General features: G+C 55.2%; 2 protein-coding genes across 2 annotated transcripts; both read right to left on the bottom strand.

Annotated features, from left to right (window-relative positions):
* Nucleotides 1-141: 141 nt before the first annotated feature.
* On the bottom strand, nt 142-1,959 carry LOC139599848 (fibrinogen-like protein 1-like protein). The gene is made up of 3 exons (XM_071447519.1): nt 1,902-1,959; nt 1,348-1,518; nt 142-770 (listed from the first exon to the last, which is right to left on the bottom strand). The coding sequence occupies exons 1-3, from the start codon at nt 1,957-1,959 to the stop codon at nt 142-144; spliced, it is 858 nt and encodes a 285-aa protein (XP_071303620.1).
* A 2,162-nt stretch (nt 1,960-4,121) lies between these two features.
* On the bottom strand, nt 4,122-9,242 carry SPACA6 (sperm acrosome associated 6). Its single transcript, XM_071447518.1, has 9 exons — nt 9,074-9,242; nt 8,477-8,551; nt 8,079-8,147; nt 7,911-7,934; nt 7,747-7,824; nt 7,165-7,268; nt 5,620-5,773; nt 4,768-4,912; nt 4,122-4,215 (listed from the first exon to the last, which is right to left on the bottom strand). Exons 1-9 carry the CDS (start codon nt 9,240-9,242, stop codon nt 4,122-4,124), a joined length of 912 nt encoding a protein of 303 aa, XP_071303619.1.
* Nucleotides 9,243-21,657: the final 12,415 nt, after the last annotated feature.

Genomic DNA, 21,657 nt, shown 5'->3' with positions numbered 1-21,657 from the left:
TTTTCAGGACAGGAGGAAAACAAAGCAGTTCTTGATATAGAGGAACAACCCTATGCACCCCCAAGGCCCCATCATCAGATGGGCCCCAGCAGGGCACTGGCTGGGCCATGTGCTGCATGTGGACAGAAGGGGGAAGGAGTTCTAGGGGTATGGGGTTGGTTTGATGAGGATGGCCGAGGCTCTGCAGTTCCCCTTGCACAGCTTGCCCCACGTCAGGCCCCCCTTGACGTTCAGCTGCACAGAGTAACACGCTGAGTACCACCACCCGCCCCCATAGCGGGAGGCACAGTTCCCTCTGTAAGTGTCCTGATCCCGATCCTTGGTGGAGAACTTCATGTTGTTGTGCACTTTCCTGGGGTTGTCTGAATCCATGGCATCCTCTGCTGTCCCCGAGTGCGCTCCCAGCCTCAGCCGGTAGCCCTGGGACTCATCATCCAGGCTGAACAGGTTGTAGTCCGCGAACTTCATGTTGTTTGCAGCATCCCAGATGACAAACCTGACCTGGTAGATCTTCTGCCTGGTGATCTGGTGGATGTACTCGGTGCCCAGCCAGAACTCAGTGTGCATATTCCCAAAGCCGTGCTTGTAGGTGCTCCAGGACTCGGCCCAGGTGATGTCCGTGTCGTGCCGGTTCCTCTGGATGACGGTCCAGCCCCCATCTGCCCCACTCATCTCACAGAACACCATGATGGGGTGCAGCCCCGTGGGCTGGATGATGTACACACCACTGGGGCTGCCAGCCAGAACCTCGCTGCAGTCCCTGGGCCAAGCTGGGGCAGCACAGAGGGGGACAGAACAAAAGCCTGGGCATCAGGACAAGACCCTGGGCAGGAGGGAGATTCATCTGGCCCTGGCACGTGGGGGATAACAGCTCTCCCAGCCCAGAGAGGGGGTTGGCCTCAACCCTCTGTTCCTTTTCCATAGGGAAGACCAACAGGAGTCAGCCCCATTGAAAGGCCCCAGACTGACTGAGCTATGCTGGTATCAGTCCAAGAGACTGAATACGGGCACCAGTGGGCTCCCCTGGGTCTCCTGAAAAAGGGGCTGTGCCACTACAGCAGGGCCATGCTGGGGGGAAGGTGAAGAGAATCTATAGCCCCTGCCTGTGACTCAGGGAATGGGGAAAAACGATCCCTTCAAGCACAAAGCCACCCTCCCCAGCCTGCACAGTGCACACACACACACACACACACACACACACAGAGCCCTGCAGCCTGTGCTGGGCACACCTTCACCATCCTCCATCCTAGAGCAGGGCCAGGGTGAGAGACAGTGCCCTGTCCTGCCCTACCCAGAGCTGGCTGAACACATGCACACAACACCAGGTGCCCAAGGGATGTTACCTACTGGTTCTCTTCAGAACACTCGATGAAGTGTTGGAGGGAGATTTCTTGAAGGTGTTTAGGCTTTGAGTGTGCACACAATAGCCTGGTGAAGCCAAGATGAGCAGGGAAGCAAGGAGCAGAAGACACTGAGCTGGTAGAAAGGGACAAGAAGAAAAAAAGAAATGTGACCATCCTTCCCATGGCAGCAACACCACAGCTAACAGGAGCCTGTAAGGTGCAGGAGGGCACTGAGCATGCTGGGCAGCATCAGGCTGCTCCCTGTGAGCTGCCAAGCTTGCCAAAGGGGTCACAGCCTGCCCTTTCCCCCTTGATCTGCTGTGGACAAGTCAAACACGGGGTAGTTTTGGGCAGAGCAGAGCAGCCAACAACTGCCTGAGCCAAGTTTCACTCCTGGTCCCTGGAGCAGGGGCCTGGCTGGGCTGAACCAGAAGCCAGGGCATGAGCAGGTGGTGCTCAGAGGGGGCAAGTGCCCCTAAAGGGCACCAGTGCCACTGCTCCCCATCAGTGTGCAAGAACCAGAGCACGGAGCCTCTCCCCCTTGCTGAGCTGCCCTACCTTTGCTGTCCCCATTGCTGGCAAGGAGTGCCCACTTCCCAGCCCTGTACTCACCCATTGCTGCCTGTGGAAATGCCCTCTGGAGCGCAGGGCTCTGCACTGGCTGGGCACACAGAGGTTTTGTAGTGCCCTCTGCACTGGGCGGGCTGAGTGGGTCCTGCCTCCCTTTTCTGCTGGAAGAGATCAGGTTGGTTTCCTTTGTGCCTGCAGAAAACACCAGCTGAGGTGGAGGTGCCTGTGGTTCTGGATTGCAAAGAAAGAATTCCCGTGCCAGCAAGAATCCTTGGAATGGTCTCTTCTGCGAGTGCTGAGTGACTTGGATGGAATTTCCCCAAGGAACAGCATATTTGCAAACTTTGAAGAGTATTGCTCAGTAAACACTTGAATGCCACAGTCCCCAGCCAGGTGGAGAGCAAACACAGGTCTGTCCCTGCCTCCCACCACTGCAGCTGGTGCTGCCAGGTCAAGGGGCTCTTGTTTAATCTGCTCCAGTCCAGCCCAGCCTGGATTTGGGGGGAGCAGCAGAGCAGCCCCAAGATCCCCATGGAGGGGAGCTGCCGTGGGGCAGTGTTTGGAGCAGCTGGTGTGTTCTGGGGTGCATGACACAGGCAGAGGGGTCTGTATCTGGGGGAAGCAGGAAAAGTCTTGACTCCCCAGTGGGACACAGTCCTGCCCTGCAAGGAAGCAGCTGAAGGGCTTGAGGAAAGGTTTCTGTAAGGCAGGTGAGACAGTTGTGGCCATGCAGGGTGAGAGGAAAGCATCTGCTCAGGAATGGAGTGAAAACAGGTGGATGGAGGGCAGAAATGGGGATCTGAGCATGTACAGAGGGGAGCTAAGCATGTTTGAAGGAAAAACAAGGGATTGAGCGTGCACAGAGGGGTGGTGAGGGATATCATGGTGGAACTCATAGGAACTGAGCACCCACAGAAGAGACAGTGGGAGCTGAGCATCGATGGAGGTCAGCAGAGGGAATGTGAGGTGAGAAAAAGAGGGATGTGAGCTTGCCCAGGGGAGAAAAGTCAGCACTAAAGAGATGCTGAAAGAGCCAAAGGAGATCTGAGCACTCAAGGAGGGGGATAGATGAGATCTGGGTGCACACAGAGGGAAAGGGAGGGCACAAGAGTGTACAAGGGGAAAAATGGCAACGATCTGTTAGTGCAAGGAAAACAACAGAGGGGTTCTAAGAGGGCACAGCAAGGGGAATGAAGAGGATATGAAAGCAGCTGGATAGAAATGGAGTGCATCTGAGAGTGGTTGGAAGTGAAGTGAATGAGTAAGAGGGGATCCAGAGGAGCACTGAGAGGGAACAGAGAGAATTTGGAAACATGCAAAGGTATAGTTCAGTTTTAAGGCACTCAGAAAGGATGGCAGGGACAGGCAGTGCACAAAAGTATAAAACTGATACACTATCTGGCACAATAAATCTGGCTGTGTTCAGTGGGAGCTTGTGAGATCACAGATTCCCCACAGTGCAGTTTACCAGCATGGTCTGGCCCAGTCAAATGAGAACTTACACAATGCAGGTTCACTAATAGCATGGTTTAGGGAAGGAACAAGGAAGCAGGTTCAGGATGCTGGTGATAAATGCACTATGGATGTTAATATGCATTATGACAGAAGGGGTAGTAACAGGGATCTATTAGCTATAAATATATATTGATCCAGTTATATACACAAACTATTCCCAGGTCTGCTCCAATACATGTGGAGATGTGAAGCTCAAGCAGAGGCATCCCTTCAGGGGAGAAGGAGAGACACTGTCCATCTGCTGATCTCAAGCAAGCAGAGATGCTTTCCCCTCCCCTTTTTGCCCTGAGACCCCACTTTGATACCACAATTTTTGGCCAGCTTTGCTCCATTGGAGCCTTGCTGGAGTCAGGGGCAGCCAAGGGACCCATCCCTTATGTTTCTCAACCACTCCCATTGATTCTTGACCAATTTAAGGCAGCTCTAAAGCAAGTCTGTCAAGTTACACCCTTCTTCCCCACCCTGCACCATCACCACCACTGAGAGCTCTGCAGCTGCAGCTGGAATGCCCACCCAGGGAATGGAAATGCTGCCCATACCCAGCTTTAATGTCTGCAAGCCCAAGAACCCAATATTTCTATCACAAGCATAATCCAGGTTTTCAGAACTCTTTATTTCTATTTTAAGACTAGCACAAGAAAAGCAATTGCAGAAATTTTGGTCCTCTGGGGTGGATCCATGTGCTACAGTGCCCTAGACTGAATCCAGGGGTCTGGAATCCTCTTGGGTGCCCTGATGTCCACGTCTGCGGCGCATCTGACGGACATTGAGGCATTGCCAGCTGACCCTGGGAGACAGAAGGAGGAATGGAGAAAAGGGGAGCAGGGAGGACACCCTATTCCCATTAGGGTGTATGTGGGGAGGACAGGGACACATGGGGCATTTGGAGGGCTCAAGGGGCAACTGGGGGGTCCTTGGAGCAAGTGATGGGCCTAAGGGTGAAGCTATGGTATCCTGGGGGCAACTGGGGTAACTGAAACTGGTATCCCCAAAGGGACAGCAAGGGTTCTAGGGAAAACCAGGGAAAGTTTCAGGGTTTCAGGGGCAATTAGGGAATCTGGGGGAAGTAAAGGCAGCCTGGAGTGCTACTGGGTGCAAGGGGGAGACCCTGGAATAGGCCAGAGGGCAAAGGGAGTCCCAGGAGACATGGAGTGTCCTGTGACTTTAGGAGTCCTGGCAGTCTTTGGCCTCCCCTTGGACACCTGGGTTCCCTTGTACTTGCAGGGAATCCCAAGGGACTGAGAATGCAGAGGGGATAGGGAGTCCCAAGCTAGTCTGAGAAGAGCTCCAGAAGCATGGGGATTTTTAGAGTAGAGTTCACCAGGTCAGGAGTACTCACATCAGCAGCAGAACGAATGCCATGGAGCCAAAACCCAGAGCCAGCCCCAGGTATGGTATGTGGGTAGGTGTCTCGTCATCCCAGTTCAGCACAGTGCTGAACAGACTCTGCAGTCCTTTCTCTTCCTCCACGCTTCCCTCTGATACTGTGGAGACCCAGGCCCCTCAGGTCATGGCCCTGCACCCAGGGACCAGCTATCCCTGCAGCTCTTGCTCCAGCCACAGACCTCTCTGTCCCCAGTGACCCAGGCATCTGGGGTCTCTGCTCCACCCCACATGCTCCCAGGGGAGTCAGGCACCAGGGAACACTTGTGGTGCTCACATTCTCTGAACAGAGAGAAACATAATTCCCTCTCCTAGGATTTTTCTTAGGGAAGGTAGTAAGAAGTTAGAGAAGAGAAAACAATTTTTATCTCTATTTGTTGTTCTTGTTGTTTAGCACATGTGGAATGTGTTATGGAGATATTGTTTACTAAGAGTGATTTATTCATTAGACACTTGTGAGAGTTGTTTAGATTGATTAGCTAATTAAGTAAAACCTGTGTTGTGACTGTCTCCACACAGTCAAGGGTTTTTCTTTGGAATCTTTTTCGTATAGTTTCAAATAGTATTAGTATAATATACTATAGCTTAATAAAGCATTTCTTCAGCCTTCTGAAATCATGGAGTCAGAGCACATTATTCCTGTGTTGGGAGATCCCAGAATCGATAAACACATGCTCTAATCCACCTTCCATCATGAACCAGGCATCCTGGCACCCTGCTCACCCCCTTCCCATGGAGCCAGGTGTCCCAGGTCCCACTCTGCTCCACACTGCTCCCTGCCCCAGGGCTCTCAGGTGTCTGGGCTCACCGTTGAGGTAGAAAAACTTGCGAATAATGGGCTTGGTTTGCTCCCCCAGGCGACAGGCAACGGTTCCTGGAGCAGGTTCCTCAATGGTCAGACTGAAGGGCTTCTCTGGATTCCCCTTGAGCTCCTTGAACAGTGCCATGTCCTGTGTGCGCAGCTGGGGCACAGGGGGACACATCAGCACTGCCCAGGCCAGCGGGCACACAGAACTGCCCACACAAAGGCACCTGTGTCCTGCATGTGCTCAACACGTCCCCTTCATGCTTCTTGTGCTCCTGGCTGGTGCAGGGGCACGCAGCTCCCATCCCATGTCCATTTACACCCAGGGTGCACACAAAAGTCACTTCCTGCACATGCAGGAAGGATTTTCCCCTGTGAGCGTGGTGAGGTCCTGTGCAGCAGAGCAATCTCATCCCCTCAAGAGCTTATCTGTTGTTTGTTAGCTAGTCAGGTAACTCAAACAGGACAATCTGTCTTGTAATGAGTTATTTTTGTACCTCTGGGTTAGCATCTCCCAACTGCCAATAAACACCTTACTGTCAAGGTGAGACGTGGGAGGTAAGCTGGATTTCTGACTGACAGCAAGTCACTTTACAACTATAAAAGTCACAGCAAACTTCTGCAAAGTAGAAAGCTTCTACAGGTTTTCCTGGAAATGTGTGGAATGTCTCACATAAATAGGGACACCTATTTCTCAGTTAATCCCCCAGAGGTTGAGTGAAGGAATCTGTGTACATTATTGTCATTTTGGTGGTAAGTTACATTTGGCTCCTATTCAATACTATTTCTTTTGCTAGCTTTAATATAGATACCTTGATATAGTGCACTGTTCTATGTTATGCTGTAATCTACTAGTAGTTCTTTCAATTTTATACTGTGTAGTAAGTAATTCTGGTTAAGATATTTCATCTATTTTGCCTGTTCATTTGTTTATTAAATAATTCCTTTTTATAAATATATCTGATTTGCCATCATTAGGACTTTTGGGCCAAAATAATTCCTAAGATTTAAACTGTTGCCATATTCTGAGGCTAATGAAGGATTTACCTTCATCTGAACCTATCTCTCTGAAAGAGTTTAAATACACAAAGGAATCCTTTCTGACCCTCAGATTCAGCAGTAGGGCTTCTTTAACAAACTTTGTCTGAAGCTTCCACTCTGCCCACAACACCCTGGCACAGGTTGTGCAGGTAAGACGTGGCTGCCCCATCCCTGGAAGCAACCAAAGCCAGGTTGGTTGGACCTTGAAGCAGCCTGGTCTGGTGGAAGGTGTCCACACCTCCCAGAGGATTGGAATGATATGACATTTAAGGTTTTTTTCCACCCAGACCATCCTGTGATGTTATGATTCTACATGTGCACACATGGATCTGTGAACACACACCTGCCTGCTGCTCGTGCGCACCCTTCCCATGAGCAAACATCTCGTGTGGGCTTACACAGCTGCTACCTCCAGCACAGACAGCTGCCGTGGCAGCAGCCATGACACCTGCAGCAGTGCCCCTCAGAATGTCTGCTCACACCCCTGCAGGACCACGTGTGACTCACATTTGGGGCAAACATCCAGGTGATGGGCACGCCGGGCGGGATGTGGAAAGGCACGTTGCAGCGCAGCACGATGGTTTCATCTGTGTAGGTCCACAGGTCCTGCACTGGGAGCATTGACAGGCTCATGAGCTTCCATCTGCACATGCACTGACAGACATGCATGATGGTGCTCCTGTGCTGGCTGCAGGGATGGGCAGATGTACACTTGGGCAGGTGCACTCAGCATGGGACCGTGGGTGAGAAACACGGGGAGCCCCCAGAGATTTTTGTGGTGAAATCCTGTCTTCTGGATCAACTTTGCTCACTATAATCTCATTATAATACTGAACACACCTCGATCCCAAAAGCTACCTGCCCCCAATGTATGACCACCTTAGCTGAGCACACATTCTGCATTTTTCTAGCTTAGACCTTTAAAAGCAAATTTAGACTTTTTGACCTCAATCAGTACTAGAAGTGTGACTGGAGTCACTCAAGTGCCACCAAACATAAAAAATAGCACAAAAATAACCTAAGAATGGGAGGAAGTTGAGGAAGATTTCCTTACCATTAACACAACAGCCTCTCATGGCCTCATCATACCTGGGCAGTCCAGGGCAAACTGACAGTCCACGAAGCGGCAGGTAGCACACTGGAACACACGGGCAGCTCGCTGGAATCCTGGGAAAGAGAGACTTGGTGGTCCCAGGGAAGTGGGAAATGTACTAGGAGACCAGGGAGGGCAAGACAGAAGGATGGGCACTCACCACAGGGTGGGATACAGGCTGGAACTGGTGGGGAGGAAGCAGCGTTAGACTGGGCATCACTGGGGACCCACATCCTTGTAATGAGCTGTCAGGATTCAGCCCTTGTCCAGCCCAGATGGGGTCCCTGGGAGTTTCTCTAGGACAGGGGTTCCCAGGGTGGCCCCATACCTTTTTCCAGCTGGCTCAGCTTCTTCCAGATTGTGCTGACAGCTTCCTGCAGAGACTTGTTCAGGGACTCTGGCGTGTCCCAAATGTGCAGGTAAGACAATGTGCCCTCCCCCTGGTCCCCATAAACTTTTCCCAGACCCCATAGATTGTTTATATAACTCACTTTGACTCCATATATCCCTCCCGAAGTGAGGTACATTCCCAAATATCCCCTCAAACTCCCCAAGAAGCTGTATAACTTGAAACCCATATATCCCCAGGATTCCTCAAATATCCCTTTACAGCCCCCAGACTTTCATATAGCCTCTATTTCACCTCCACACCACCCCCCTTCAAGACCTCCACATCCCATTCCCCTTGGCCCATGTCTCATGTCCCATGTCCCTCAGTCTGCTCACTCTTGCCCCATCGCTCCTCTAGAGAATACATCGCATCCATGACGATCTCCCGAAGCTCCTCGCGCTGTCCTGACGCTGGAACCAGCACAGGGACACAGGAATCAGTACAAGGTTAGGGTTGGAGTTTCAGGGATAGGATGGTCCAGTAAGGTCTGGGGGTTTCTGGGGGTTCCTGAAGTCCTGAACAAGATTTAAGGGATACTGGGAAAGGTTAGGTGTCCCTGTGGATTCCTAAGGTCTTAGGTAGGGCCCCAGAGGTCCTCAGTGTGTCCTTGGTCACAGTTGTGTGATTCTCAGGGTTCCAGGCGGGTTTGGGATTCCCAAAAATCCCTGGGAGCCAAATCAGGACTGAGAAGACCTTAGATTGTCTGGGGTGGGTCCCTAGGGTCCCCAGCTTCCTGGAATCTTGCTCAATGTCAGTGTGAGGGCCTTGATTGAAATGGGAAACCCCAGAGGGCTCTGGGGTGCTGTTCAGGGTGCAGATCCCCTTTGGGATGGATGTCCCTGGTGGAAAGGAGGGACAGGTGTCCAGTCAGGACAGAGGTCCTTGGGCAGGATCCCTGTTGGGTTTGGTGTCCCTAGGGACTCGTGACGTACCTACAGTGACAGAGGCAAGTGGTTTAGAAGCCTCCACAATGGCCTCAATGCATTTTTTATGTCTGAGCTCATCGACAAAGGCCCCGGTAATTTCATGGCAAAGCCGTGCCCGCTGAATAGGGGGCCCAAAACAGAGCAGGCAGGGGTTAACTTCAGGGAGGCAGGACATCAAGACCCACAGCCACAAGCCAGGGTTTCTAGTATGCCAGGGGACTAACCCCAGCATCAGGGCCAAAAACCACCACCCCATGACCCCAAACCGAGCACACAAGTGCCTGACTTCCCTGGACAAAGGCAGGGTTCCAAGGTGGAACCTGGGCACCTGGGTCGCCATGGAACCAGGTAAGGCAGGAGGCCACACTCTAGCCAGCCACACTGACCTCACACCAGCCAAAGATGTGGGCAGAACCCAGCAAGGAATTTGTAAGCCTCACATTTGAGCAGGATGAACTGAGCCAGCCCAAGGTTACAGCAGCCAAACATGGCTGGGACTGACCAGGACATGGTGTTTGTATGTCCCGAGGAGATTCTTCTGCCTCTCTTCTATATTGTACTCTTGAGTAGAGGAATGCACACCTGGTGATGCAAGGTATTAGATTGTTCAGCTCTCCAAAACAAAGAGGGAGAGAGAGAAAGAAACTACAAAACATTATCATTAACTAAAAAGCAAAAGACTGAGAAAGCAGCTGTTGGTTTTACAGAGACAAGAGTTCCTGATGAAGGAAGCAACACATGAAAGTGTTTGCAGGTTAAAAACAAGCATGAGACTGAAGATTGGTGCAAAACCTCTAGAAGGCAGAAGATGCTGTAAGACCTGACCTGGCATGTGCCAAAACATGTAATAAATGCAAGTTGCTTTTTCCATCCAGCTTGCAAATATTCACTCTCATCCCTCTCCTGTTAATGAGCACTGAGACAGTGACCCATTGCTGGCAGCCATGGTCACTATGCAGGTGTCTGACAAAGCACATGGTGACAAAAACAACAAGATGGTCCAACAGCCTAGGCTATTCAAACCAAATGCTTGCCAACTCTCTTCCTACAGAGCAAAAAGTAAGGTGAACCCAGGAAATGTTGGAGACCTTGCCACGAGCTCTGTCCTGCAGAGCAGAAGGTGAACCCAGGAAATGTTGGAGACCTTGCCACAAGCTCTGTCCTGCAGAGCAGAAGGTGAACCCAGGAAATGTTGGAGACCTTGCCGGGTGGGTGCTGTAGATGCCACAACACCACCACTAGCAGAGAGCTTCCTGAGCTTCAGCCAGACTTGGGAAGGGATTTCCTAAAGCCTTGGCCCTTCCAGGCTGCCCCATTCTTCCCAACTGACTCACACTTGTTCTGCATTTGTGCTGTTCTCAGAATACTCTGATGATGCACAGATCCCCAAGAATGTCTCAGTGATTGTCAAGAGGGTCCCAGCTCAAGCCACGTGAGTATCCATGAAGCTCTGGATTCCCTGGGAGGGATGTCAGGCTGTGAACTTCTTTTCTGGATATGGGTTTGCAGAGGCACTTGGACTGCATCTGGTCAAAGCTGCTGCTAATTTCCTTTTTCATGGGGTAGATTTTAATGCGTCTGCTCCAAAGCAGACTCACTCTGTTAGGTTTGTGGGGATGTAGGGTTCAAACTCCAACAACGGTAAATTCTATGGTGATTCTTGCTTTTGTTCTTGGGATGATTGGGCTGAGAGCCAAGTCACAGATCCTGTTTCCTCTGCATGAGGAGACTTCAGATTGTACAGCATGGGTTTAGGAGGGTAGGTCATGTTTCACCAACCTGATTTCTTTTCATGACCAGGTGACCCTCCTGGTGGACGCAGGAAAGGCTGTGGATGTTGTGTACCCTGACTCCAGCAAGGCCTTTGACACTGTGTCCCACAGCACACTCCTGGAAAAGCTGCAGCCCATGGCTGGGACAGGAGCACTCTGTGCTGGGCTCAGACCTGGCTGGATGGGCCCAGAGAGTGCTGGTGAGCAGTGCTGCATCCAGCTGGCAGCCAGGCACCAGTGGTGTCCCTCAGGGCTCTGTGCTGGGACCAGCTCTCATCAATGTTTTTATTGACGACATGGATGAGGGGATTGAGTCTTTCATTAGTAAATCTGCAGGTGACACCAAGCTGGGAGCCTGTGTCGATCTGTTGGAAGGTAGGAGGGCTCTGCAGAGAGACTGGAAGGGTTGGAGGGATGGGCAGAGTCCAATAGGATGCAGTTTAATAAATCCAAGTGCCCAGTCCTGCATTTTGGCCACAATCACTCCCTGCAATGCTCTGGGCTGGGTATGGTGTGGCTGGACAGTGCCCAGGCAGAAAGGGACCTGGCGGTGCTGGTCACCAGCGACTGACCATGAGCCAGCAGAGTGCCCTGGGGGCTCAGAAGGCCAATGGCTCCTGCCTGGGTCAGGAATGGTGTGGCCAGCAGGAGCAGGGAGGTCATTCTGCCCCTGCACTGGGCACTGCTGAGGGCACACCTGGAGTGCTGTGTCCAGTTCTGGCCCCTCAGCTTGGGAAGGACCTTGAGACGCTCGAGCGCGTCCAGAGGAGGCAACGAGGCTGGAGAGGGGCTGGGAGCACAAACCCTGTGAGGAGCCACTGAGGGAGCTGGGGGTGCTCAGCCTGGAGAAAAGGAGACTCAGGGGTGACCTTATCACTCTACAACTCCCTGAAAGGTGCCTGTGCTCAGCTGGGGTTGGGCTCTCTCTCCAGGCACCACTGACAGACACAGAGGACAAGTCTAAAGTTGCACCATGAGCTGGATATTAGGAAAGAAATCTATAGAGAAAGAGTGATAAAGTACTGGAACGGTCTGCCCAGAGGTGGTGGAGAAAAATGACTTTTTAGTTGTATTAAGTTAATAAAAACTGTCCCAATTACAGACAAGGCCTTGTCTGACAGCCTGTCTCTCTCGCCGGGCTCCCTGGTGCTCCTTCAGCCCCTTCTGCCCTGCTGTGGCTCTGGCCCCGGGCTGAGCAGATGGAGCCCCGGGCCGGGCCCTGAGGCCGCTGCTGCTGCCGCGGCGCCTGCGGGGCAGCCCTGAGGCGCCGGGCCGGCTGTGGGAGCGGGAGCAGCGCTGCAGAGCCCGCGGCCCTCACGGGCTGCGAAGGCACGGGCAGGTGGCCGTGGGGCCCGGCTGGCACTGCCGGCGCTGCTGCTCTCGGCTGCCGCCTGCAATCCTTCCAGGCGGCCCTTAGGCCGGCTCAGGAGCCGCTCCGAGCCGTGCCCGAGGGCTGGCCCCGAGCCCCGGCCCCCAAGGGCACTTGTCCCTTCGTGTCTGCACTGCCACATTCGCGGCTCATTCGTCAGCTTCCTCCTGCCCTTCCTTCCTGCGGGGCAGCGTTAGGGGCTGCCCCAGCGGCTTTGCTCGCGCACGGCTGCAGCCCCTTGCCCACAGCTCCCTGGCGGCAGCCAGAGCTGCTTTGCAGCCGGGCACCCCCGCCGTGTCCCGCAGCCCGGGCCGGCTCCTGCCCGCTGCCGGCGAGGCCCGGCGGCTGGGCCCGGCCATCCCGGGCCAGAGCAGCTGCCTGGCCGGGGGAGCACAGGGGGACATGGGGGCACACACGGCAACACACGGGGCACACACGGCGGGCACCGCTTCCCCATGTCCCCATTGCCGCAGAGCAGCGCCCTGTGCGGGGCTGGCACAGACCCGGGCACCGAGGAATGTCTGTGCTCTCACCACACAAAGGACACTGCAGGGATGCTTCTCACAATGCTGTGTGGCAATAAAACCCCCCTGAAAGCGTAGAAAATTTTGCAAAAGTGGCAGATAATGGAGCAGTCACTGCTACCTTGAGAGCTCAGTAACAAATCGAGGCGGCCCAAGGTAATTATGGGACTCTATGGACAACTAAAGTAGAACGTATAGTAAATGGCAGGCACAGAAGGGAAGAACTTGGTTTGTCTTGCCCAACAGTCTTGGGGACATTGGCAGGAGAAAATATTTCATTGTCTTCTTTATGGACTGTCAAGCTGACTTAAAACCTGACTTGGAGGAAAATGTACAAAGGCTTCAGCCACAGAGACTCTTTGCCATGAACTCCTGAGGAGAAAGGAGTCTGTGCCCCAACAACCCCATAGCTCAGCCAGGGGCTCATGCACAGCACCCCTGCCAAAGGCTGATCCCAATGGATGCTCCAAACCAGGCCGTGGGTTTGCTGTGCCAAACCGCCGTGTCTGAAACCCCGGTGAAAGCAGCAGCTTGGGGATTCTCTGACGGGGACTGAGCTCTGTGGGGCTGCTGGGCCCTCCTGCAGCCTCTGCCCAGGAGCTCCTTGGGGGATCCCTCTCTTGGTGAGGAAACAAACATAAAGGCGCCCTTGGCCTTCGTCTGGGGCTTTGTGGTTGTTGCAGTGCCCTGCCCGTGCTGACTCACACTGACAGTTCACTGCACAGCAAAGCCAGGCTTGCTGCCCGCTCCTCAATGCAAGTAGAAACTGAGAACATGAGATGCCACAGAACAGAACACTGACACTGCAGGTGGAGAAGTGGCTTAGCTTTAACTCAATTCTTAATCTGATTACAAGAAAAATAGTGAGGCCTCTCCTGTCCAGCGAGACTTGCAAGCACTTTTCAGTCACTAAAGGGCTCCAAATGGGCAGGAGAGGGACTTGGCACAGGGGCCTTGAATGACAGGACAAGGGGGAATGGCTTCACACTGTGAGACAGCAGGGTTAGACTGGGTATTGGGAAGAAAATCTTCCTGCAAGGGTTGGGATGCCTTGGCACAGGTTGCCCAAAGAAATTGTGTCTGCCCCTTTCCTGACAGTGTCCAGGGCCAGGCTGGATGGGACTTGGAGCAACCTGGTCTAGTGGAAGGTGTTCCTGCCTATGGCAGGGGATTGGAATGAGAGGATCTTTTAGATCCCTTCCAGCCCAAGGCATTCCATGACTCCATGAGTCTGTGACCCAATGGCTGCCAGCGATGACATGTACTGCCTGGCAACGGGAGTTGTGATGAAAAGGGGCATGAGCAGAGCAGGCTCCAGTCCTGTGATGGACAAGGGATGAGGAAGGAGCCTACTGGCTACTCGTCCTTTTTATCATTGCTTTTGCTCATCCCTTTTGGTTATACTTTTTATCATCCCTGACAGACCCAACTGGGCAGAAGGCTTGTGACAAATCAGGGACAGAGTGTGTGCAGACATGGCAACATTCCTGGACACACTCAGCCTGTCCCAGATGCTGGACCTCGCCATCGGGATGCCCAACAATGGGGCCGTCCATTTTGCAGCCATGCGAAGACTGCTGCAGGCCGTGCTGGAGCACCTGGACGTGCAGTACCTGACCAGTGAGGAGCCGTGGCCAGGCCAGCTGAGTGGCCCCTCACTGGCTGATGTGGTTGCTGAAGTCAGAGAAGTTAAGAGGGAGTTGGAAGAGTTCAAGAAACGCATGTCCAAGGTAGAGGCTCTTCCCGGCCCCTGGGCACTCCCCCAGCAGACAGCCCCTCCCCACTTGCTCAGACAGCCGTGCTTGGCTCTGCCCTCAGTGCCCTGGCAGGGCCGCTGGCAGGGGCTCTTTGCTCTCTGGAAGGGCTTCAGTGCTCTGGCACTGAGCCCACCCCGGGCAGGTGGCACCGGGACTCTCCCTGCTCACCTGGCTGTGCCACGGGCTGCCCGTGCCAGGGTGGGGCTCTTTGGGGAGTTGTGCCAAAAGACTCAATCAACCACCAGAAGGCCCAGGCCTGTGCAGACCACTGTGGTGGTGAAGTTGTTTCCCTCACAGACACTTCTCAAGGAGTTGCCTCTCTTACAGTTCCACAGGGCAGAGAAGACGAAGAAGGCCGAGGAGGCACCGGATGAGGTGAACTGCTGCTGGGAGCAGGTTTTGGGTCTGAGACAGCAGCCCACAGCCTCTGCTCTGCTGGCTGGATGCATGGAGAGTGCTGCCTGCCCCCACCACCCTGCCAGTCCCCACAGGCCCTCCACAGAGACTGACTCCCACCACCCCTCTCTACTAGGACGTGTCTCTCTCCCTGGATCTCCCCGAGGAGATCGACATCATAAAGACAACACAGAACCACAATGCACAGAAGATTAAGGAGTTGGCTGCCGCAGTAAGCTATGGGGTCATGTCAGCTTTGGGCTCTCATGGGGAATTTCAGTGTGGCTCCCTGAGGCTAGGCTTTGGAGTGAGGGGCTGGGGAAAGGATGGTGGCCCTGGGGCTTTCTGTGCAGCTGAAGGGGCCCCATGCTGAGACAACATGTCTGTGTGCCCTGACTCTACCGTCGCTGGTCATCCCAGATGAAGAAGCTGGAGGAGGACATGAAAAAGCTGAGGCAGGATGTAGCCAAGTGGAAAGAAGAGAGCAGCAATGACATCTCTCAGCAACTCGAGTAAGGGGACAGGAGTGGGTTCATACCCTGAGGGGCTGCAAGGGAGCCCAGGGGCTCTGGCAGCATCCAGGTTTGTGGGCACGGGACAGTGCCCGAGCAGCCCTGCAGGGGTAACCCTGCCCTTGCCCCCATCTCTCTGGCCAGGGCTTTGCTGGAGGAGACAAAGCGTGAGCTGCAGAAGATGGAAGAGCAGCAGGAGATGAGGAAGGCCATGTTGGAGGAGCTGATGACTGAGACAACCAACAAGGTGAACAAGCACATGAGGTTCTGGGAGAGCACTCCCACCACTCCTGGCTTGGTGCAGTAGCCCTGATGGGGTTCCCAGCCATATTCCTGACCTGGCTGGGGCCACTGAGGCCCACAGCATGCAGGACTGATGTTCCATTCATCCCATCTCTGGAGCCGATTCCCTCTGCCCTTCCTGCAGCTGGCTGAGATAGGGGAGATGGTGGAGAGTGTGCAGGAGGAGCAGGAGAGGGCCAAGGCAGAGTGCTCCAACTGCACCTTCGACCTCAACGAGAATTTGGGGGAGCTCCTCAAGCGCTGCGAGAAACTCGAGGAGCGGGTGGAATCCCTGGAGTCCCGGCAGATGGCTGTGGGCAAGCGTGACAAGATTATGAGGAATTGGGGCCAGGTAGGCAGCTGGCAGCATGGGGGACTGAGGACATCCCCTGCGGTCGACCCAAACTGCCCCAGAGTGGCCTGGGCCAGTCAGCAGCATGGACAGAAATTAAAGCCTTGATGCAAAGGTCCTGCTGGCACTGAGAGCTCATGGCCACTGGCCGAGCAACGTGGCTCTGCCCCTGTGGAGCAGCCAGACCCTCTTTGGTCAGCAACAAATGCTTTTCCTCCTTGGAGCAGGACCCAGAGCAGATTCAGCCCAACGATGTGACCGTTGTACAGATGCAAAGGGACTATGAGAAGCTCAGCTTTGTTTCGGGGATCCTCCAGAAGGACTCTGAAGAAAAGCAGAAAGCAATCGAGGTGTGTGGCTGAAACTCATTTGAGGCCAGAGCATCCCCCAGGCAGACTCCAGGCAGGAATCACAAGGAATCTCCTGCCAACCTTTTCAGCCCTGTGCTGGTCCCAAGTGCCTTTCCTTGAGGTTTTTGGGCAGGGGGAGAGGGGTGTGTTCTACTGGCCAGGATGCAGCCTCAACCTTGCTGTGGTGTAATCATGTGGGTTCCTTTCTGTGCTGAAAGATGCTGTTCCAGTCTCTGGAGAAGCTGCAGAAGGAGAAAGTAGATCACCTGGACATGTTGGCAGTGATGGACGTGGTACAGTCCCTTGGGGGCCTCTGTGCCAGCCCAGGGCTTCCCGGGCAGGGTGACAAATGCCCCTTGTCCCTTGGGGGCCGGGTGGCAGAACTGCTCTGGGGAGGGACAATTTCCCGAGCTCATGGGGTCCCTCACCCTTCCCAGGGTGGGACCAAGCTCACCAGGGTGATGGGGCAAATGGGGCCACAGCAGCCTGAAAGGGGCATGATGGCCTGCAGGAAGCACTCCTCCCTCTGCCCTTCCTCACACGCTGGCCCTGCCTGGCATTGCTCATCCCTTTCCCCACCGCTCTCCTGCCCTTCTCCTCTGCTAGAAGGCGGACAAAGCTGCCTTGGGCAGCAAAGTCAATCACAGACAGTTTGAGGCAAACATGGAGCGTCTGGATGAGAGGATGCAGGAGTTGCAGAGCCAGATTTCAGGCCAGGAGCAGCACTGGAACAATACGCAGCAGCAGCTCGGCCTTGTGGAGGAGAAGAAGGTGAGGGGTACCCCATCCCCACCACGAGGAACTGGCACCTTTGGGACTTGGCAGCCTGAGGCAGCATCCCTCTGAGGATGCCCCTCCAGGCTTTTTCCCTGGAGAGCTCCATGTCATATCCTGGAGCAGCTGGCTGAGGCTGTGCCCCTCTTCACAGCTGGATCGCCTGGAGCTGAAAAGTTTCCGTAACCAGATGGTGGAGACCTGGAAGAGAAGCATTGATGAGCTGAAGAGGGAGATGAAGGAGGGTGACAGTGGTGCTGGGATTAAGAAGTGAGTGCAAGGGACATTGTGATGGCTTTGGGGACAGCGATGGCAACTGCTGCTCCCAGGCAGGGCTGTGACACGCAGTGCCCCAGAGCTGGGTCGTGCCCTGAAAGTGCTGCAGGGGCTGCTTGGGATGGTGGCATGGGTGCCTGTGCCCTTCACCTGGCACCCGCCAGCACCTTGGGGATGGGGAGAAACAGGCTCCAGAGCCCACGGTTCACCCTGCAATGGCCGTGGCCCTGTGCAGGGAGCTGCCCAGCAGCTGGCTGCTGCAGGGAGCTGCTGCCTGGCTGCTGCAGCAGGGCTGTGGGGCCAGGAGCTCAGCCAGCCCTCTTCCCTCCCGCTCCTTAGGCAGCTGCCAGTCCCTTTCTCGTGCCTGTCCTGTGACCGCATGCTCAGCGTGCAGGTTCCTGGCCAGTGAGTAGCACCAGTGCCTCGGGGGCAGCGGGGCTGGCATGGGGGGAGATGGGTGCCAGCAGTGACCCGCTGTGCTGGGCACAGGGGGACAGTGTCTGCTTGGGAGGGGCTGATGTGGGGAGCCCCCTCTGCAGCCCTGCCCATCAGCAGGGCCTGTGGGGGCTCATCCCAAGCGCTACAGGCAGCAGGATGCCATGGGCTACAATCCCATGGCTTTGGGGCTGCTGCCTCCCACAAGAACAGGTTCTTTGTCCCCTGTCACACACCTGTGACTCCTGCCCTCCCCAGGTACCCCAAGACACTCCCGTATTTGCAGCCGATGCCCCCCAGCAAGGAGCCACCGCCCAGCCAAAGGTAAGGGCCCTGAGGACACATCCCCAGCGCCTGGGGGAGCAGGGTAGCCCTGACACAGCAAGGAGGGCTTTTCCCTGAGTGGAATGGGCTTTGGCTTTCTGCTTGGGGCTCCTGCAGCAGGTGGACAGGAGCTGGCAGGGACGTGCCCCTGCAGGCAGCACTGCCAGTGCCCTCCCTGGCACAGCTGGGTGATGCCCTGCATGCCACAGGGCTGGGCACTGAGTGTCCTCTGCCCCATCCCACAGGAGGCCACTGGTCCGTGGCGGTGGCTCTTATGTGCCACAGAGCTCTGGGGACCATCAGAGCAGCACTTTCAAATTGCCACCAATTCAGGATTCCCTCCGGAACAAGGCATTTCTGCAAGGACTTGTGACCCTCCCCAACAAGGTAGGGGTGATGAAGGTGGGGACATGGCATGTGGAGTGGGGGCTGGCAGGGCGATGCTGAGCATCCGGGGTGAATTTGTGCCTTCAGTTTCCTCGGGGAGAGCTGCTTTGGGAGGGTTGCTAGGGAATGCTGTACTGGGCCCTGCATTTCACCCTGCTGCTCTCTCCTTCCCAGCCCAGAGTGACCCAGCTGCTGGGCAGGGGTGGACACATCCTGCGGGACCAGCTTCCTGTGGTGATCAGGACTCTGGATGAGCAGCCAGGTGTGGCCCTGTCAGGGCACGGGGATCAGGGGAGAAGAGCCTGGTTGTCTGCCGGGTCTGCACCTGCTCCCTGGGGGTCTCTGGCCAAGCAGGTGACCCTCCTGCTGCCCCGTTCTGAGCTGGCTGAGCTGACCCAGACGGGGCAGCCCCGGGGACTGGGGGCTCAGCCTTGCCTCTCACCCCCAGGCCCTGCCACCTCACGGGATCACCGGCCAGGCACAGTCCCCCAGCAAGGCACCAGGGCTCCTCCAGCCACTCCAGCCCCGTGAGACTTCAACAGCCCTCAAGTAGCTGGACAGGACTGGGAACACAGTGCTCCACAAGGGACGTCTTCTCAGCAGAGAGAAAACTCTGTGACAATTGTTGTCAGAAAATTAATATTTTCATTCTGTTTGCTGAATAAAAAAACTTTTTTATTCAAAGAATTGAAAAGAGAGGCAGAGCCTTTCTCCACTGTCACTGAAAACACTGGGATAACTCAAACTGTCTTACACTTATATTACTATTAGGACTCAGGCATTACTTTATTAACAGCACTGGGCTGCATGGGAATAGCTCCACTCACAATGCACACCCACTCCCTAAACTTTTCACTACGTATTTTTAACAAAGAAATTAATGCTCATTGCCTATAAATTACAAATTTCTCTTCATTAATGTATAGTTTATCTTCCATTTCTTTTTGATTTCTCAAGTCTCATGCTGTTGCCAGATGAAGAATTGCTTGCTGGGCCAGCAGAGTTGCTCCAGCCAGTGGCTGCCCCTGGGAAGGTGGGGCTCACCCTCGCTTCCCCCCCAGGCCCTGCCGCCTCTCGACAGCACCGGCCAGTCACAGCTCCCAGGCTCGTCTCCTGGGCACGAGGGCTCATCCAGCCTGTCCCACCCTGCCAGACGCCGACGGACCCCGGCCAGCTGGAGAGCACTCAGCGCCCAGTGCTCGACCTGGGACATCTGGCCACAATCGTGAAGCGGCTGTGACAATTGTCATCAGAAAATTGACTTTTTCCTTGTATATAGTTATTTAGTTAGTTGTATATAGTTCTTAGTTGAATAAAAACTGTTCCAATTACAGACAAGGCCTTGTCTGACAGCCTGTCTCTCGCCGGGCTCCCTGGTGCTCCTTCAGCCCCTTCTGCCCTGCTGTGGCTCTGGCCCCGGGCTGAGCAGATGGAGCCCCGGGCCGGGCCCTGAGGCCGCTGCTGCTGCCGCGGCGCCTGCGGGGCAGCCCTGAGGCGCCGGGCCGGCTGTGGGAGCGGGAGCAGCGCTGCAGAGCCCGCGGCCCTCACGGGCTGCGAAGGCACGGGCAGGTGGCCGTGGGGCCCGGCTGGCACTGCCGGCGCTGCTGCTCTCGGCTGCCGCCTGCAATCCTTCCAGGCGGCCCTTAGGCCGGCTCAGGAGCCGCTCCGAGCCGTGCCCGAGGGCTGGCCCCGACACCCGGCCCCCAAGGGCACTTGTCCCTTCATGTCTGCACTGCCACATTCGCGGCTCATTCGTCAGCTTCCTCCTGCCCTTCCTTCCTGCGGGGCAGCGTTAGGGGCTGCCCCAGCGGCTTTGCTCGCGCACGGCTGCAGCCCCTTGCCCACAGCTCCCTGGCGGCAGCCAGAGCTGCTTTGCAGCCGGGCACCCCCGCCGTGTCCCGCAGCCCGGGCCGGCTCCTGTCCGCTGCCGGCGAGGCCCGGCGGCTGGGCCCGGCCATCCCGGGCCAGAGCAGCTGCCTGGCCGGGGGAACACAGGGGGACATGGGGGCACACACGGCAACACACGGGGCACACACGGCGGGCACCGCTTCCCCGTGTCCCCATTGCCGCAGAGCAGCGCCCTGTGCGGGGCTGGCACAGACCCGGGCACCGAGGAATGTCTGTGCTCTCACCACACAAAAGACACTGCAGGGATGCTTCTCACAAGGCTGTGTGGCAATAAAACCCCCCTGAAAGCGTAGAAAATTTTGCAAAAGTGGCAGTTAATGGAGCAGTCACTGCTACCTTGAGAGCTCAGTTACAAACCGAGGCGGCCCAAGGTAATTTTGGGGCTCTGTGAACACCTAAAGTAGAACTTATAGTAAATGGCGGGTATTGAAGGGAAGAACTTGGTTTGTCTTGCCCAACAGTCTTGGGGACATTGGCAGGAGAAAATATTTCATTGTCTTCTTTATGGACTGTCAAGCTGACTTAAAACCTGACTTGGAGGAAAATGTACAAAGGCTTCAGCCACAGAGACTCTTTGCCATGAACTCCTGAGGAGAAAGGAGTCTGTGCCCCAACAACCCCATAGCTCAGCCAGGGGCTCATGCACAGCACCCCTGGCAAAGGCTGATCCCAATGGATGCTCCAAACCAGGCCTTGGGTTTGCTGTGCCAAACCGCCGTGTCTGAAACCCCGGTGAAAGCAGCAGCTTGGGGATTCTCTGACGGGGACTGAGCTCCGTGGGGCTGCTGGCCCCTCCTGCAGCCTCTGCCCAGGAGCTGCTTGGCGGATCCCTCTCTTGGTGAGGAAACAAACATAAAGGCACCCTTGGCCTTCTTCTGGGGCTTTGTGGTTGTTGCAGTGCCCTGCCCGTGCTGACTCACACTGACAGTTCACTGCACAGCAAAGCCAGGCTTGCTGCCCTCTCCTCAATGCAAGAAGAAACTGAGAACATGGCAGACCACAGAACAGAACACTGACACTGCAGGTGGAGAAGTGGCTTAGCTTTAACTCAATTCTTAATCTGATTACAAGAAAAAGAGTGAGGCCTCTCCTGTCCTGCGAGACTTGCAAGCACTTTTCAGTCACTAAAGGGCTCCAAATGGGCAGGAGAGGGACGTGGCACAGGGGCCTTG

Source organism: Agelaius tricolor, unplaced genomic scaffold, assembly GCF_023055355.1.
Source record: "Agelaius tricolor isolate 1412-34295 unplaced genomic scaffold, bAgeTri1.0.p SCAF_25, whole genome shotgun sequence".
Taxonomy (NCBI): Eukaryota; Metazoa; Chordata; class Aves; order Passeriformes; family Icteridae; genus Agelaius; species Agelaius tricolor.
This window is presented reverse-complemented; position numbering and strand designations above follow the sequence as displayed.